The sequence below is a fragment of the Malaclemys terrapin genome, chromosome 1 (assembly GCF_027887155.1).
Source record: "Malaclemys terrapin pileata isolate rMalTer1 chromosome 1, rMalTer1.hap1, whole genome shotgun sequence".
NCBI lineage: Eukaryota > Metazoa > Chordata > Testudines > Emydidae > Malaclemys > Malaclemys terrapin.
In genome coordinates this window covers 60,197,670-60,217,546 of record NC_071505.1, presented here as the reverse complement: position 1 = coordinate 60,217,546, position 19,877 = coordinate 60,197,670, and the positions used below count along the sequence as shown (strand labels likewise).

The window sequence follows — 19,877 nt, the reverse complement described above, 5'->3', positions numbered from 1 at the left end:
ATCTTCTCCCCCAATACTGGGACTGCCCAAGGGCCATTTTGCCCCCCTCCAGTCTAACTTAGAGCTGCCTCAGTTATGCCAGCTTGAAATGAACCCCTAGCAGCCACGACACTGGCCAGGGCTTACCAAAGTGCAGTGCAGTCCTGCCATACCCCCATATGCTTCCTTCCCATCACTGGTATTCTCCCTACACTTGCCAAGGGGAGATACTTCACTTGTTCCTCAGATGAACACTGCACTCTGTGAACACTACCCCTCAGTCACAAAATAGTGCATGGAAGAATGGGATATGTCCATGACCCTCTCCACCAGACACAAAACCTTACTAGCCTCCCTCATGTTCATAAGTGAGCAGCCCTCCAATTTGTGGTTGCCCCCTGTGTGATTACCAGGGGTGGGATGGGCTCCCTGGTCCCTCTCTGTCTTCTGGCATTTCCTTGCAAGGCTACTATGACTTGGCACAAGGTATATTATAGATACTTTGAAAATAAATGATCAAGATACTAGACTCTGAAAAGGTGGAAAAAGGTTACTTCACAGGAGAAATATACATGTACATTTTCATGCACATGTATTGTAGCTATGAATTACCTGGGTATGCTGAATTCCTGTATATGACATAAATGAAGGCCTCTGAAGGAGGGATTCTAGTCTATAGAGTGAATAACACATCTGTGGGAAACATATCTAAAGAGCTGTTTAAGTAGTAGTATGGAAGGGTGCAAAGGGCAGGATGAAATTATTTGTTATATGGCAGATTCTATTGTGCTACTCCTTGTGACATCTGGAAAATGATGCAGCATGAGGACTGTAACAGTTGCCTGTCCTGAGACACAGCGCTACCACAATATGCCTCACTGTCACCACTAAGGACATGGGAATCACAAGGTTGCCTCACATGGGTATAAAACATAAACTAAGGCTGAATATGGCCTGGTTTTTGCAGTCCTCTCTCCTAGACACTGAAATCATCTCATGTCCCTGGTATGTGCAGTTGTGAGAGAGACTGTCCCAGTGGTAATCTAAGCTCCACGGTTTTTCATAGCAATATAATTGGCTAACTCTGTCCTTAGGGGCCTGATCCAAAACACAGTGACACCAATGAGAGACTTTCCATTGATTTCAGTAGGCTTTGGATCAGGCCCTTAATGGGTTATCTTCATTAAAGCTGACTTTAATATAAGTAAACCATTGCTTATACAGTTTTCATTAATCCAACACAAAATTCGCCTTTGCTACTATCGGGTAAACATAACACAAAGATGTTGAAATTAACCACATAAAATAAATATTCTGTATTTTTCTTTTTTGCAAATCTTTATTTGGCCTTCAACAGAAAAAGCTAAGTTGGAAAGCCTGTCTCAGCCACAGATTTATATTTTATTTTACAGTATACTCTCGCAGCTACTAGCATTTGTTAATATAGCCTTTAAAAACTATGCAACCAGGACTTTCCCCCCTAATTTTGCAGAGGTATTCATATCCTTCCCATCTAGAGTGACACAGCGAGACTGACATGACATATTGAAATTGCTGAAGTGTAGAGGCAAGATAACCTACATTTGCTTTCCATGTCAATCAGCATGAACAATGCAAACATTCTCCATGTAAAAAACACCAGTGCTTTTTCTGGTCATTTAATAATATGCTGATTTAGGGCTAGAACTGGAAGAGTTATAGTCAAACTACTAATTTTGTTTTATTTTTTCTTCTATCAGTAAAAAGTCAGACTTCTTTAGACATTATCAGGGCAGAATTTTGAATAATCACTCATTGTAACCCATGCAAGAATGTGGCAGATTGGTAACCAGCTGAATTTAGTATGGGACTGCTTTCACGGTTGTCCCATTTTAGTCCTTACTGTAACGACTCCTGTGGATAAGGAATATTTGTATGAATAAAGACTGCTCACACGAGTAAAGGTTTGAAGGACAGAACCACTGCATTTATTTTGTATAAGATGTCTTGTCCATTAGGCCAGAGAAGACTGGGAGGCCCATACAGTCTGCTAGTACTTCAGATATCACTGGAATTAAACTTCATGGAAAAACAAAGCTTTTACCCTTCCCTCTCCCTTTGTTTGTGTCACCCATTTGTTGCTTCTTGTTTCAGCTAAGGGTCTGATTCTGCAATGATCCTGCAAAAACATATACACCTCAATAGGACTCACAGTGCATTAAGTTCAGGGTCGGCGCTTCCATTTAGGCAAGCTAGGCGGTCGCCTAGGGTGCTAGGATTTGGGAGGGTGGCATTTTGCCGCCGATGGCGGCAATTCAGTGGTGGGGGGTCCTTCCGCGCTCTGGGTCTTCGGTGGCAATTCTGCGGTGGGTCCTTCACTCGCTCCAGGACCCGCCGCCGAAGTGCCCCGAAGACCGGGAGCACGGAAGGACCCCCCGCCGCAGAATTGCCGCCGCCAACTGGGAGCGCGGAAGGATCCCTGCCTAGGGCGCCAAAAACCCTGGCACCGCTCCTGCTTAAGTTAAGCATGCATATAATTCTTTGCCAGATGTGGGCTTAAGATTTTAAGGTCTATTACTCTGTGTTTGTACAGCATGTAACAGAATGGGGCCCAGACTTCATTGGGATCTTTAGATACTACTGTAGTACAAAATAATAAAAAGAATATTGAAGAGTGGAGTTCACCTGAGCCCCACCCTCATGCATAATTTTAGTGACTTGCATATAATATATTCATGTCTGTTAAAGCAAAGTACTAATCTCATGCATCAAAAAACCCCAAAAAGCTAAACAAATTTTGCTACCAGATGCATGTATGCGAATCCCATTGAAATCATATTAATCTGAGGGTAGAGTCTAACGCTTGGGAATAAATATATTTTTAAACTAAATAACTGGCTTTTATGTATAAGCTGGAATGTATAGCATATAAAGATTAGAGAGCTTTTCTTGTTGAATTTAAAAGCATTCTTTAATATCATACATATTAAGAGATAACTACTTAGCCTTAATTTCTTCATTAGCATAACTGGTAACACATTAAATTTCAGGGTACAAATATTGTGTAAATACTCCTTTATATGATAACTGCAGACCATTAAACTCCATGAAAACTACCATAAAGTGGCAGATTAATTACAGCTCATGCCATTACAGAGTAATGACACGACTATTTCTCTTTTCTAAATGCACTCTAAGGTTACATAATATATTCTGGAACTATTATGTGTATTAATAGCACTTTGTTGTATGTACACAAATACTTTCGGGCCTGATTCAGCAAACCTTACTCACATGTGTAGTCCCACTGATTTTAATCGAACTAGACATGTGAATAGGGTGACCAGATAGCAAGTGTGAAAAATCGGGATGGGAGTGGGCGGTAATAGGCTTCTGTATAAGAAAAAGTCCCAAAAATCGGGACTGTCCCTATAAAATCGGAACATCTGGTCACCCTACATGTGAATAAGGATAACTCATTTTAGTAAATGTTGCAGGATTGAGTCCATAAGGTGTATTTTTGAATAATGAATTTCTGGAGAATTCCAATAAGGACATTGTTTCACAAATACTTTCTGTAAAGCAAGCCGGACACTTTGAAGAAGAAAAAAACCAAAAATGTGACTCTCATAAACTACTATCTCAGTTTGGAATGGTTCAACGGTTTAATGAGGTTAATTTGTATTAGGTTGAGGGAAATCCTTTATCTACTGTATAGAGGGTTTCGTTTCACATGAATGTGACAGATATTGTACTTACTGCACTGGAACTTAATTATTTGATAGCACAAGGAACTGAAATTCCCACATTTCCTCTCTAGGAACATTCACGGTATACTTTAGATGGTAAATAGAAACTAGAGGATAGTTGCCCTAGATTTTTAATGTGTTGAAGAGATAGAGTAGCCTTTTCTGGAAGGTTTTATTTTTCTACCTCCAAAAATGGAAACAGTTTTACTAAACAGTCTCTGAAATGCTATAATTGGCATTTGGTTATTTTTTGCTCTAATCTAGTCTTCACATATCACAGCATCTTTTGAAATGCTTTTCTTTGCCATTCACAAACGTAAATGATCGTTTCATTTAGATTACTTTGGCATAAAAGCCTTGGAAAATGCTCCATTTTCTCTCTAATGACTACAAAGTAAAAAATTAGCTGTCTTGAAAAGTTTTTGTTTCAGCAGTTATTTTTTTCCTCAAAGCATTATATAACAACCTAAATCCACTAACTAGCTTGCATTTCAGACGACTATTGGTGCATGTAGGTGATGTTTTATTTCTGCTTAGAAGGTGTAATATGGAATCTCTAGAGAGCCAGTCAAGCTGTGTAAAACTGTTAAATAGGAGAGCATAGAGGCAAACAAAATTTCAGAATCAATGAGACAAATCAGAATACAAATAAGGACTGAAATCTAATAGAGAAAAAAATAAGCAGGAACAAATTCACAACCTGACACTAAATTTACTTTCTTTTATAGCTTCAGTGTCAGGTTTGTTATATGAATCTCATGTCAACTCAGTTAAATGAATTTGTGTTATTGTGTGTGGGTTTGAAATGCATAATTGCCCATTATAATAAAAATGAATGTAACTTTTCAGAACAGTATGTGTGTCTATTCTATGTTCATGCTACATATTATATATAAGAAATATAGTGTATAAGTAATTTATTTTACTGTATACACAAAATTCTCTATTCGCTATAAAACATAAAAGATTAGTTGAGAAAAATGTATGTAATTCTTCGAGTCAACATGTTAACATGCAATGTTAACCCATGTAAAATAATTTTCATGGTGGTTACTTTGTACCAATGGGCCTAAAAATATCCACTTAAAAAATCTCATGGGTATTGGGATAACATGCCCCACTAACTTTCTAGATAGATAGCATGAGAAGCATCCCTCTTTCTCAATTTTATTAGCAATAGTTAAAGCTTTTAAAACCTAGAAAAACATTTACTCAAGTTCGATTTTTCAAAAGGTGGAACTTCTTTTGAATTTCTCACCTGATATGTCACCTTTCATAATCTGCATGACCTTGGTTTGATCAGTCACATTGTGTTATATCATTTCAGCTGTGACACTGTACAATGTGATGCTAAAACTGAAATGTGTAGAGAGTGATTACAATGATCACAAGCTGTTTGACTGGCTTTGTTCTAATGAAAAACGTGATTGCTTGAATATAATGTTCTAAGCAGTAGCTTCTATTTTGGTGACTAAGAGCCGGATTGTGGGCTACCCCTCTATGGCTGTGCATAGACAAGGGTGGCAATCAAGTGGTTGCACAGTTTACAATAGCTGTCGTTGCACTCTTGGGAGGGGAGGAATTTGCTTGTTCCTGCTCCCTGTTCTTTCAGGAAGAAAGACTCTGAAAAGGGGTCAAAGAAGAGGTATGGTTATGGCCCTGCTTCCGCTTCTTTCCACCATGAGCATCTGCTTTGTCTTTATGGGTAGTACAATCTTTTTAGTGCTCATCTTGGGTTACTGTGGCCTGGCAATGGCCCCAAGTTAAGGGTGGAAGTTTAAATTCATAGTCTAGTTTTAAGAATATAGGCTGCTGGCCAGAGAGGGTAGTGTGCTTTAGAACGGTTATAGATTCCCCATATACTGTAGCATTCGAAGAAAAGGCAATATCAAAGCTGCTTGTAAAAGGGCCCAGTCCTGCATGGCAAGTCTCCCATTAGCGCCCCAAGTTTTGTATTTGTTTGCTTTGCCAATTCAGGTCACCTTCTGCCAACATACCAACTTTTGGAATTTGGGTAGGAAGGGGATGACAGAGTCCGCATTCTTGATAAAATTTCATAAAATATTTTGCACTTGCTACCTCTCCAGTGCCCCCTCCATGTGATTCAAATAGAGCTATCCAAGGCTGAGACAGTGTAGACCTGAGGAAAGGAAGTTTTACATAATATTTTCTAGCAGTCTCCTCAAGGTAACATCTCACAATCTCATTGGGTACAATATAAGTCCTGTGTGTAGACAGTGACTCTCCGGTACTTTAGCAGTAGTTTTACGATCTGTCTGTGATCTGCCCTACAATTTCTAGCAGCCATTGGTTCAGCTTGCAGTCTCAGCAAGCTTTGATGAAATGAAAATAATACATAATTAGTTACTATACCTTAAATAGTTAACCTTTCCCCTAGGCAGATCTTCTCCTGGGACTGCTGTAGCCTCAGGGCTGAAGTAATTCCTGTGACTGGTTAGCTGACCCTGAAACGAGAGAGAATGGATAGTGTGTCCGAGTAGTCATTGATCCACTGCCCCCCAACCCTGCTTTGCACTACAAAGCAGAGAGCTACATGACATGATGGGGGATCATATTCCGTGCATAGGATTCCCAAATCCTGCCACATCTTCTTAATGGAGCTGTACCAGTTGACTAGTGAAATGAAAAAAACAAACAAAGAAAAACCAGGACATTTCAGGTGACTTAAAGGAAGATCCTGGGACATCATATAAAAAACTGGATCTGTCTGGGGACATGTGGTTATCTTACATTTATAATGTATGCATTCCAAAATATATATTCATGCTGGTATTTTAATGTTGAAGCACTTTCTTTTCGGAGTGTCACCCTAAGAAAATACAGGCGAGTCTTATCTTACGCTGGGGTTACGTGCCGCTGCCAGTGCATAAAGCAAAAATCGTGTATAGTCAAAATTACACTGAGTGTAATGGCGGTCGGAATTGCCCGCACTACAGGTACAGTATTTAAATGGTTATTTTTCTCTTTTGTTGTTGTTTTGTTTTTGCCGACAGCACAAAGCTGAATTCGTGCATGTTAAATGCGCGTAAGATGAGACTCGCCTGTATATTATATTAGGTTTATACGGAGTTGCAGGTGTCTATGCTATTCTGAAAATATATATTTTTTCTATGATGCTTTTTCAGTGCCTCTACATTTTGTTCCACTGAAATGGTGCAATGTGCATTCTTCTCTAATTGTTCTTATTTCACCAAGCATTTTCTGTCCGAGGCAGTTATGCTATGTTTAGAAAAGAAATCAGCTTTGCATACAGAGTTGGTGTTATTGGAATTTTAATTGTGTGTATTGCAGATCCCTTTATAGAGCTAAATGTAACATATTTCTAATAAAAACAAATGCTGTACCATGCTACCGAGCAATGTTATCACCATCATCACCTTCTTCTTTTTGTTTGCACAGCTCACCATGTTAAAACTGGAACCTGTGAGGTGGTGGCTCTCCACAGATGTTGTAATAAGAACAAGATAGAAGAAAGGTCACAGACAGTCAAGTGCTCCTGCTTTCCTGGGCAGGTAGCGGGTACCACCAGAGCAGCTCCTTCTTGTGTTGATGGTGCGATGACTTCTCTTACTTCATTTTCTTGTATTTTTGCTAGTGAGTTTTGTAATGTTTAGTGTCAAAAGTAGGAATCTTTCTTTTAAACCGAGCAGTGTTTAAAAGTGTTAGAAAGGATTCTGAGGTTTGAAGGGTGTCTCCAAGATGAATGGGAGAGGAGAATACGAAAAATGAATTATTTGCTATTGCTTTATGGAAACACTATCATTAGATGACAGTGAAACAGACCTCTTGAGAATCAAAATGTGATCTAAATAATAGAATGCTCTTAGTGTTGTATCAAGTTAATTTAATTAAAAGTGTTTATGCATAAGTTACATCAGCATATTATTTTCATATGCTGCAGTCTCATACTTTATTTATCTGTTACTTTGCCACAAAGCAAAGAAAAACAAACAAGCAGAGCATAGTTTGCTCATTTTTAGGCTTTTTAGACCAATGTTGTTTTTGCTATCCATAGTGCAATCTTAATACTGCAAACAAAACTGGCATAAAATAGGTTTTATTTGGGAAAATATTGGCTCATTTTGCACAACTCTTTCTCTGAAAAAAGACAAGGCTGTTTCACCCTTTACACAAATTATTTTTTCTGTGTTTGCTTTCAAAGAAGCTGTATGTATGTCATCTTCAGGGAATACATTTACTCTTACCTTGAATGTACAGAACTTCAAACACAATACATTAACTCAAAAGAAGAGATTATGCCAAAAACTTAGACATCTGACCAGGAAAGAAGAATTGGTGATTGAAAAGGATTGCTGTGAAATTTGTTCTTGAAGCAAGATAAATTTAAACAGATGTAACTAATGTAGAAAAAAATAGTTATAACAATAATAATTAAGAAGAGATGCTGGTGCCAAATTCATACACAATGCCCTTGACAAATAGTCTTATTTATTTAGGAAGATTCTGACTTGCAGTGTAGTTGTTGGTCAATATACTTTTTTCTAAAAATTTTGTGGAGAATAAAATTGATGCTGCCATATAATAGGAGATGTAAAGTGGCCATTTACTGAACATGTAAATGTGTATGTTTCCCCCTCTCATAGCTTCAATAGTGGAACAGAAATGGTGGTGCCACATGCAACCATGTCTTGAAGGGGAAGAATGTAAAGTTCTTCCAGATCGGAAAGGATGGAGCTGTTCCTCTGGGAATAAAGTGAAAACAACTAGGGTAGGTATAAATATTTTATTGAAGTTAATGTTTAAAATTAAGTATACACAAGTTAAGAGGGAAGGTACTGTACATCTGGGGTCAGGCTTGAGTTATGAGGGATTACAGGTATCGGTTGCAAGGATGAAGAGATACATACATATCACATAACCAGCATAGACCCAGATTGGGGTGCAAGAGTTTTTAAAGTGTCAGTGGATAAGTGGTCTCGGGTATGCCACCCATGGAATGTATAAGGAGTCCAAGTCAGTATCGGTGTAGCGAATAAGTACACCAGCATCACTTGTTACCAACAGAAAACTAACACACAGGCCCTAAGTAAACACTCAAAAGAAAAGAGCCTGGAAGAGTAATGAGCTGTGGGTAGGCAGTTTTATTGAGGTTGGGTTTCCTGACTCTGTACACTTCCATCAGCATACTTTGCAGTTGATTGATCATAGTGTGCACTGTTCCTGTCATTTTCAGGTCTGGGCATTGCAGAGAAGAGAATAAACCCCCTCTCAGCTGCTACTACTAATAATTTATATTTTATTTGATCTGTTTGTCCCTCTATGACTGGTTGCAAAAAAAAAAAAAAAAAAAAAAAGCCAGCACACCCTGCTAATCTCCTTGCAATGTTCAAATCCTATTGATTTACAAGGTATAAAATAAATGCACTTTTGTCAATTGCTTGGAATTATCATATCTCTACACAGAAACTGTTGAATAGTAAGCTTTACTGTGTCATTACAGAATAATCTTCTGGTTATTTATGTCTTGTAAGACTGAGAATTACTACAAAATTTTGACAGTGGTGCAATATGTTCCCTTTCCCATTTGACACTTATTATGTTATTTGTTCAAAATTGCATTAGTAGGAATCCATCTAACATTTTGTTTTACATGATTCTTTGAAAACAAAGTAAACCTGTGCTTTCTAATTGCTAACACAAGCAAAAGAATAACAAATTACCTAGATAATACTAAGCATTATATGCTCAGACTTCCAGAAACCACAGCTTCAAATCCCTGCATATTCAATTCAAGTTTTCATTCCTGTGAGGCAAATTAAGGATCCAGCCAGCAAACGCACACACAAGTAAATCTTATGTGAGTAGCAATGGTTAAAGTTAGTCACATGAATAATTGTTTGCAGGATTGATTCATAACTGGCTACCATGAACTTTACTTTGTGTTTGTGTCTCTTTGAGCCTGTGACACAGAACAAAATATTTCCCCTCCCTTCACTGTACTGTAGTGTCCTATTTATCGACTGGCTATCTCCTGTCTATCCCAGAGGTGGCTGAATGGTGTCTGTATGTCTGAGTTTGTAAAAGCACTTGGACATTCTTTGGATGAAAGGTACTTCATTAGTGTAAGTTATTCCATTCTTCCTTCTTAAATCCTTTTTCAAAACACTAATCTCTGCTTGAGTACTGCTCCCAGCTAACTGTGTGTGTATGTATATATGTAAGGTGTGCACACATACTCACTCTAGATAAGTATTATGTATGTTGTGTATGTGTGTGAGATATATCCAGTTAGAGGAAGATGATTTAACAACAGTAACTAACTGCAAATGGAAAAGAAATTGGGAAAAAATGTGACTAGTTCATGTCCCTCTCTCCTCTTCTTTTGGCATTTGGCTTCTTCCCCCTACCCTCCTACCATGTTGTTTTGCTCTATTTACATGTGAATTGTCTAAATTAGATAAGATTTCTGGCCAGGGATTTTCCTCCTTATATATTTGTAAAGTACCATGCACTATATTGTCCAACTACTACAAGGTTAAGTATAAATGTTGTAGTTATTTGTACAATTATGTCATTTTGGCAATATTTTTAGTAATATAAGCTCATTGTTAGCACTTAACAAACAATAAGTAATAGGTGGCTGGATCATATTCTCCCGCTTCCCAGACACTTTTAAACCATTCTAGAGGTCCCAGGCTCTATTCATCATCATGCCAAGACCTACAGGTCCATTGCAATGGATGCTTCAGCCTCATTTCAACTTGGGGGTAGAACCACACCTGTTAGCCTGTGGCAGCAGGGGATTTCCTGCCTCTTGAAGTTCCCTCCAGTTTTACCTGCCTCACCAGTGGCTCAGCCAGACCCCTCTCCCCTTCTGCAGAGAAATCCCACACTTTATTTCAAGTTTGCAACTAACAATTGGCTATCTGGGCTCTGAAGGATTAATCCTGCCTCTCTATATACATAGAATGTCACAGGGTTGGCAGGGACCTCAGGAGGTCATCTAGTCCAACCCTCTGCTCAAACCAGGACCAATCCCCAACTAAATCCCTAAATGGCCCCCTCAAGGATTGAGCTCACAACGCTGGGTTTAGCAGGCCAATGCTCAAACCACTGAGCTATCCCTCCTGCATCTTCAGTAGCCTTGATTTTGAGAAGCCCTGGAATACCTATGCTGCTATTAGGAGGCTGAATGTCTTCTTTGTCTTAAGAAAGTTACCCTGTTATCAAAAGTGAGTACTCATCCCTAATGTATGGAGGCTGCAGTGTATATGTAGCTCTTGTCTATAGTAAAAGATTCTAAGTGAAAGGAAAAATTCTGAAGTGTTTGAACCAATAAACTACATATTCAGAGAAAAATAATACGGACAGCAAAGAATCAGTATTAAGAGAACAAGTATAATAAGCTTTTATTATTGTCAAATGAAGTAGCCCATTTGTGATGACCATGTATAATGTAAAAGCAACGGGAGCCAAAGGGAGCTAGCAAGTTTGTGTGATTTAAACACACAGCAACTTCTGTGAAAGCCTCGCTAAAAGCAATATAATGCATTAGGTCTCAATTCACCTCTAAACACTGGGTCAAATTTTCCTCTTCAATAATACATGTGAAAATCGTAGTTAGATTGTAGCTTCATAAACGCTTGCAAAGCAACCCTCTTCCACAAAGGTATTTGATTTCAAAACAGCACCTGGATTTCCAGACCCCAGGATGTCAGTAATGGAGTATTATGTTAGGGAATGGAGGCAGCCTCTGGAGGAGGTGGGTTTTTTTGCCCAATTCTGGTAACACAGATGGTTGTGGTATTTGTCACTAGGGAAAGGATGCGGGTGAATACTGGGAGAAGACTAATTGATTTTTCTAAAATGTGACCTGGTTGAAGTGTTGTATGTTGTTCAGAGATTAAGAAGAATATGCATGAATAATGAATTAGGAATAGCATGAATATTCTGGTACTTAGAATTCAAATCTTAAGGATATTCTGGTAGATATTATTTACACTAAGAATACAGAAATAGGCATTATGGAATCATGTTGTAATGGAATCACAGTCCCTACAATGTCAGGGTATGGCTAACAGATGAGAGGGCTAATGGGTTAATAAGGATTAATCAGAGGAGAAGCAGTAAATGTGGAGAGGAAGAGTTTAGGGGTCTGAACTTATCTCTGATTAACATTTTTTACTCTGTTGGAGTTTATATTTGGAAGGGTAGAATTTCTGCCTCTGTATTTAGAGAGGTCTGAGGAGAAAATTGCTATTCTGGCTAAAATAATGATTTATTTTTAGGCAGCGATATTGTAGTGTATGCCTGCCTAGGCAATGCACTGGAACTGGACAGGGTGTTTAGAAATAGATTATTAAGCCTATGAAATAAAGATAGCTCAGAGATTTTCCAGAGACGTCATAGGGTCCAGGATGCAGTTCTAGGATTGTGTTAAGGTACAGATAGTTGACATTTTTTTTACGTGAAGTTTCATTTTATTTGTTTTCACTTTTTTCCTATTTGTTGACAAAAAAGAAATATATTTTGTTCAAAACAATAAACATTTGCATTTCATTTTGAAATATTTTGTTTATAATTTCTTGTCTCCACTTTCTTTTTCTCAACTTTTTAATTTTTTTCCACTGGAAAGGAAGAAAAAATAAAGCAAGGAAAGCAACACTTCCCTTCACCTTTCAACACTTAAAAAAGCTTCCCCTACCTCCCCAGTGGGGGGTGCGGGAAGGGGAGAGAGGTTTGAAAAAATGAGTGTGAGAGAATTTCCTCTCTAGTCAGAAAACCAAAAAATGTATTTAAATAATTTTTTTTGGTGGAAATTTTTCATTTTCCAAGACAAAAGCTTTAGCTGAAAAAAACTTTGACTAGTTTTAGTTAGGAATTTAATCTGACAAAGAAAATCAGCGAGAGGCAAGATTGTTGTCTTACAGTTGGAGAGAGGTGTCTTTGAATTGATTTTGAGTGCTTGGAGTTCAAAAAAGAGAGCGCTTCTAAGAAGGACCAGGGGACTTCTAGTGTTCATCAGACTTACAGAGACTTTGACAGGGGACAACCTAATCAAATATGTGAGCACAGGGGTAGGACTACTAGAAGAGTTATGGTTAGCCTGAGGCTCACTTAATATGGTATAATTATGTTAGAGTGAGTTTGTTTCCTCTATCACTCAGAAAGTATTAAGGACACGTTTGTGTTCACTATTATTTCTTGTGTTTTCTGATGTATCATGTTGTTCCCTATTTTACTAAATAAGTAGTACTTGGATTTCCCTCCCACTCCATTTCTTTCCTTCTTCCTTAGATTTTGCTCTGAGTGTACATAATTAAATTCCTCTTTTGTTTCATCCAATTATTGTGACCTATTCCATTTGGCTAAAAGTGAGTAAAAAGTTATTGAACAATAAAGGAGATCAAAGTGTTTCCATTCTGCCATAAACAACTTGAAACTGAAAAGAGTAGGTGTTGGTACCATAAGATATTTTTCTAAGGAACTGCATTGCTAAGGATGGTTTCTACTACCAAGAAGATGTCCCTGACAAATTAAGGTTATCAATAACTTTTCATTATCTTGCAAAGATATACCTAATTTTAAAAAGGGAAATATGAGTGTACAGATGCATGTTGATGCACAGTTGCACAGAGAATGAGATGCACGTGCCTTATCTTCATTCTTGTGCACATCTGAAGATATTTTTATTAGATCTGGGTCAAAATTAAAACCATGGATCTGAACACCCAGAACCTCAGGGGTATTTGACTTCTGAACTCGAATATTAATGGGCTGTAGCAGAACCTTTGTACTATAGGATGTTCCAGAACTCTATCTGGGTGCAAATTATGCATTTGCACTGTGCTGTGGCTTTTTGATGTGTGCATTTTTTCAGCATATAAAAATAGGTGAAGATTGGGAAGAAATTCAAAATAGTCACATAGAATCATAGAACTAGAAGAGACCTCGAGAGGTCATCTTGTCCAGTCCTCTGCAGTCATGGCAGACCATTCCTAGGTGTTGGTCTAACCTGCTCTTAAAAATCTCCAATGATGGAGATTCCACAACCTCCCTAGGCAATTTATTCCAGTGCTTAACCACCCTGACAGGAAGTTTTTCCTAATGTCTAAACCTCCTTTGCTGCAATTTAAGCCTATTGCTTCTTGTCCTATCCTCAGAGGTTAACGAGAACAATTCTTCTCCCTTCTCCTTGTAATAACCTTTTATGTACTTGAAAACTATTATCATGTCCCCTCTCAGTCTTCTCTTTTCTAGACTAAACAAACTCAATGTTTTCAATCTTCCCTCACAGGTCATGTTTTCTAGACCTTTAATCATTTTTGTTGCTCTTCTCTGGACTTTCTCCAATTTGTCCACATCCTTCCTGAAATGTGGCACCAAAAACTGGACACAATACTCCAGTTGAGGCCTAATCAGCGTGAAGTAGAGCTGAAGAATTACCGTACTTCTCGTGTCTTGCTTACAACACTCCTGCTAATACATCCCAGAACGATGTTCACTTTTTTTGCAACAGTGTTACACTGCTGACTCATACTTAGCTGGTGATCCACTATGACCCCCAGATCTCTTTCAGCCATACTCCTTCCTAGGCAGTCATTTCCCATTTTGTATGTGTGCAACTGATTGTTCCTAAGTGGAATACTTTGCATTTGTCCTTATTGAATTTCATTCTATTTACTTCAGACCATTTCTGCAGTTTGTCCAGATCATTTTGAATTTTAATCCTATCTTCCAGAGCAAAATTCCAAGAATACCATCCAACAGTAACTTCCAACCACTGTATGTCATTTTGAAAGTGACTTGTAGGTGTGAAATTATGTTTTGAAATTTGAAAAGTATCTAAATTCTTTTGTTAAGGGCATATTCTCCGCTGGTATACCTTGATTCACACCTGTTGAAGAAAACCACAATGCTGACATATAATTAGTCTTATTTAATTTGCAAAATGACTAAAAACAGAGACCCCAGAGTTCAAACCACTATTGACAAGGCATATTTGTATATGTAAATCATTTTATTGAAGGAAAAGCATCTGAAATCTGACATTGCATAACAGGAAATGCTCACTCGTTCTTAGAAAATCATCAAATCAGAGAAGTGAGCAATAAAGTACAGTCGTGTATTATTCTCTTAATAAAATATGTAAATGAAGCAATATTTTTATATATGTAGATATGCATGTATATTAGGCGCAAACTTTTGTAAATGCATGGTCCAATTCTTATCTTGCAGTGGGAACTGTGAGTGCTTAACACTCTTAAAATTGGGCTAGTATTCTTTAATAATGTGTGGGGAAAACATACTTCAGGTCAGAGAGAAATCAATATTGAATATATTACTACGTAACTATATTCCAAACCAATATCAGAAATTGACTACTGTAAAAATCATAAATATTGCAGGGACATAAAGAAATAGAAGTATTACGGGGGGGAGATAAATCCATATTGAGTGTGTTTATCTACATTCCAAAACAATATTAGAGAGAGCCTGAAGTCAGATATTCATAATTTTTCATGTAATCTAATTTTGCTTCATGGCATCCAAAGTTTAGAAGAAAAAAAATCAAACAGCATGTTTGTGGAAGAAGAGAAGACATGGTGTCCAAACTCACCAACTGGCTATGCATAAAGCCAAAGGGTGGTCAACAGGACCAACCTACTAAACTAAATAAACACACTTTAGTTGCTGTGTATTCAATGGCGCTGATATTTTTAGCTCTGTCTCTCTCTCTCTCTCACATACAGATGCTGAAATGTTTCTAAATTCATTACAGTAGCTGCTAGGGGCCGCATTCATTTTATTTGTATTTTAATTTATAAAATAAGCTGATCACAAACTCTCTTAGCACATGGAATAAAAAATACATCAGCTAGATGACTTTAAATGTGGACACAATGTTGGCAATTAAAGGAACAGACTCCTCCATCAAAAAAGGAAGTTCCATGATTTTCCTAACCCCTCGTGTAACACCTCTGAGAATAGTTGAATCCTGCAGTTGGCCCTGTAGTTTGGTAGGTTTGAGGTCTGTTCAATTGGTGGAGGAAGTTGGTTTCAGGATCTAGGGCACCTCTCTGCTGTCAGCCACTTCCACTTAAACCTTAACTTAAAGCGACTTGGGCGAATCACACTGCATGGAGAGAGGCTGTTTATAAGTAGCAAGGACCCAAATAGTCATAGAGCTTATAGGTCAAAACCACAATCTTAAATTGCACCTGGAAAATAGTTGGAAGCCCATGCATATTATGGCACATATATTGCCATATGTCTCTTGAGAGAAGTTCTATTGGGTGAGTGGACAAACGCATTCTTTGCTCTTTGATGTGTGGAGCCTTATGTAAAAGACATAATAATAATCTAATATTGAGAAGACAGGACAGCGAGAACTCTGGTGAGGTCCTCATTCAAAAGGAAAGTTACAGACTCTTAGCCAGAGCTAGATGGAAAAAAGCACCCTTGCCCACTGCTGCTTCATGATGAAGTTAGCTGGGGATCTACAGGTCCCTGAGATTGTATACTTTACTAACAACCGTAGAGCAAACACTGTCTGTTACAAAGACCTCTAAGAGCTCCACCATCTCCTTTGGATGTTTATCCCTGCCAGTCAGCATTTTCTGTGTTTGATGTGGATTGAGCTTCAGCCAAAATCTGTCCTCCACTCCCCAATCTTAACTACTAATGGGCAAGCTGAAAAACACACCTATCCAGATCTAATGAAAAACAGATACATTTGGATATCACTGCAGCCGAAAGCATCTCTCTTTCCCCTAGTGATTAGAACAGGAAAAGTGACTTGGCTGAATCTCATGGCACTTCACACCAGGGAACCTTTGAGGCAGAAAAACAATCACCCAACACTTCTCTTTGGGTCCTCTTGGAGATAAAAGAATGGAGCTACTCTAGTACTACTTCCCCTGTTACTGGCAGGGTCCAAAGCCTTATCCACATTGTAATCAGTTAATTCAAATCAGCAGATAGATCTAGAAGAATTAGCTGGGTACCTTGACTTTGTCCAGTATTAGGGGATGATAATCAAATAATGAGACCAGAGCTATGTCAGTACCAAAATCTGATCTAATACCACACTGAGTGGTGTCCATGAAATCTGAGGACTCCAGTTATTGCCAAAGATGCCTTGCCACAAACTTCTCAAGCATCCTAAAAAATGAAAGCCAGAGCCAGGGTGATAATTAGCAAGATGTTAAGCATCAGGAAGTAGCATTAATATTTCCACAGCTATTACTGCCACAGTCACAACCTCCTTTTTTGCTGCTATCGCCCCCTCTACTATCCTTAGATCCTGGAAGGGAAGAATGATAATGAATAAAAAGAAGCAGTGTGAGAGAGTTGAGAATGAGTCCCCAGATCTAGTAAGAAAAGGAAATTTATCTTGAAACCAAGCCTAATGTTCGTGACAGTGAAGTGGCTATGTTAGCTGATGATTTGTCTTCCTGAATCACAACAGATGCATAGGAACTTTAGGCAGAAGCTGAGGGGGGGAAAAAAAACAGAACAAGTATTGCTGTTTGTGCTGCTGCTAAGGTTGAAAAAAAGCATTGTCCTCCTGCTAGACTATCCCTTCTTTTCCCCCCTCCTCTTCCTTCTTCCAAGTTTTATGGTGGGTTCTAGCTAGAACCCACAATATTTGTGATTAAATGGATTTGATCTTGAAAATGGTATATACGGTATACTGAAGTTTAACTGATAGACTACATACTAATCGGGTAGCTGCGGTTAATATGGGGACACATATTTCACACTGATTTCCTTTGCCTTTTGCTGTTGCCATTGTTAAATTTGAAATATGTCCAACTACTGACATTGTAAGCCAATAGAGCCTAAAAATGACTGTGTTGTCTGTCATGTAAAATAATTTTAGAAGTTGCTTTCTTCTAAAACTGAACAAGGGGCTTTATTAGAAAAAAAGAAAACAGTGTTATCCCTAAAGCTACTCTATCACTCTGCTTCACTGCAGAGCTCCTACCTAGAATCTTCCCTTTCTGATTATAGAAACAGTACACATATCTTCAGTGTCTAGCAATATTTTGTGGTTCATAGAAAGGATATGATCATAACACAATAATGTGCATATACTGTAGCCAAATATTAGACACAGAAAAGAGTGATTACTCTTTATTATAGTATTATTGTCAGAGAGTTTCTTTCAGAGCCTATGGGCAATCAATTTTTTTTAAAGAATTTCTTTTTTGTCACCTAAGAACATGCTTAACAGAGCTGCTCCCAGCACCCCAGCATCTCATCGTTAAAACTGCAGTATACACCAGGTACTGTTTTTCAAGATTAAATGTATTTCATGAAAAATATATAAATCCTCATGTTGTAAACCAGCCAGTAATGGAGATAGGGTGGAACGTTCCCTGTGTGCAGGTTAGATTCTGGTACTAGCCACTGTCAGTGACAGAATGTTGGATTGATCTGCTATAACACTTTCTTTGTGCCAAAGAAAACTCAGCCCATCATATAACAGGAAGCACTAGGAAGTTGGCTGCAAGAGATACTGTTTTCTTACACCCATTGCCTACCTCTACTCTCATTTTATTCAAGCACAGTCCCTACTGTGGAACCACCAGTCTTTACTGGCTAGCGAAGTAACTGAAAACCCTAAAAATAGATTCTGTGCACATAGTTGCATGTAATGCAGGCAACCTTTGGCACATGGCCCATAAGGGAAATCTGCCGGTGGGCCGGGATGGTTTGTTTACCTGCAGAGGCTGCAGGTTTGGCCGACTGCAGCTCCCACTGGCCACGGTTCATTGTTCCAGGCCAATGGGGGCTGTGGGAAGCAGCGTGGGCTGAGGGATGTGCTGGCCACTGCTTCCTACAACCCCCATTGGCCTGGAACGGCGAACCGTGGCCAGTGGGAGCTGCAATCAGCCGAACCTGCAGCCTCTGCAGGTAAACAAACCATCTCAGCCCGCCAGCGGATTTCCCTGATGGGCTGCGTGCCAAAGGTTGCCGATCCCTGATGTAATGGATTGTATTTAAGTTACTATGCACTGGGTGTATCCACTTCCCCCTTACTTACAATACTTAATTTATTTCAGGCCAATTTGGGCCTAGAGCTGGTTGTTATTTATCTATTTATATAGCACCAATTGTATACAAAGCCTGGAAAAAACATAATTGCCCCACAGAGCTTACAATATAAGTTTAGCCAAAGCAAGACAAGTGATAATCACAGACACAGGTAGGACAAGATAAAGGGGAAGCAGGCAGTGAAGTTGCTTGTTTTAATCTATATTCTTATCCAGTTGGTTCTGTTGGTTTTTGTTCTTTGTTTGTCTTAATACTTGCTTGTATGGTGTTTTCTGGAATTGGCTGGCTTGAGGGCATGCAGAGATGCACACTTCATTAGAGTGTGGACTGAGCATTTGCACTAGCACTTTGGCTCTGCACTTCTTTCAGCAGGACTGAGTCCATAGGCAGCCCATCTTCATTACTTAAATGTACAGCATCTAGAATCTAAATCATGTACGTAATTAAATGCAAAACCCTTTGTTGATACAACTGAATACCAAAAACTACAGAAATGCAAAATGTAAGGTTCCATTGGCTACATTAGTTCAGCCACATTGCACATACGGAGCCTGATTTCCAACCTGGCCTTAACTTCCTTTTCACACGTGTTTTGTACCTCAGTTATTTGTAGATGCAATTTAGGTCACTTTTAGACATTTACTTGATCTTTAGGTGGAACAAGTACATAGGGTCTGATCTTCAGTCCAGTGAAATCAATGGAACAATTCCCAGGGACTTCAATATGCTTTGGATCAGGCTAGGGTTGCAAGGCATCCAGTTTTCAACCAGAACACCCAGTTGAAAAGGGACCCTGGGAGCTCCAGTCAGCATAGCTGACCGGGACGTTAAAAGTCTGGTTGGCCGCCTGCAGTGGGGAAGGCAGGGTGCCTGCCCGGCTCTGTGCGGATCCCAGGAAGCAGCTGGCATCTCCCTATGGCTCATAGGAGTAGGGGTGGCCACAGAGGCTCCGCGCGCTGCCAATGTCCTGAGTGCCAGCTCTGCAGCTCCCATTGGCTGGGAACCATGGCCAATGGGAGCTGCGGGGGCAGTGCCTGCAGGCGGGGGCAGTGCCTGCAGGCGGGGGCAGTGCCTGCAGGCGGGGGCAGTGGCAGAGCCACCTGTCTGTGCCTCTGCCTAGGAGCC

General features: G+C 39.1%; 1 protein-coding gene across 5 annotated transcripts in view; it reads left to right on the top strand.

Moving 5' to 3' along the window:
• TAFA2 (TAFA chemokine like family member 2) overlaps positions 1–19,877 on the top strand; it is a 307,424-nt gene that overhangs the window by 267,343 nt on the left and 20,204 nt on the right. For 3 of the 5 annotated variants that reach the window (XM_054025276.1, XM_054025282.1, XM_054025300.1), the window contains 3 exons: positions 7,128–7,280; positions 8,333–8,457; positions 17,915–17,969. In XM_054025276.1, coding sequence (XP_053881251.1) covers positions 7,128–7,280; positions 8,333–8,457; positions 17,915–17,962 — 326 coding nt within the window. In that variant the 3' untranslated portion in view covers positions 17,963–17,969. Of the gene's footprint in view, positions 1–7,127; positions 7,281–8,332; positions 8,458–17,914; positions 17,970–19,877 lie in introns of those variants that run through there. The other 2 variants (XR_008444688.1, XM_054025292.1) reach the window with 1 other exon arrangement.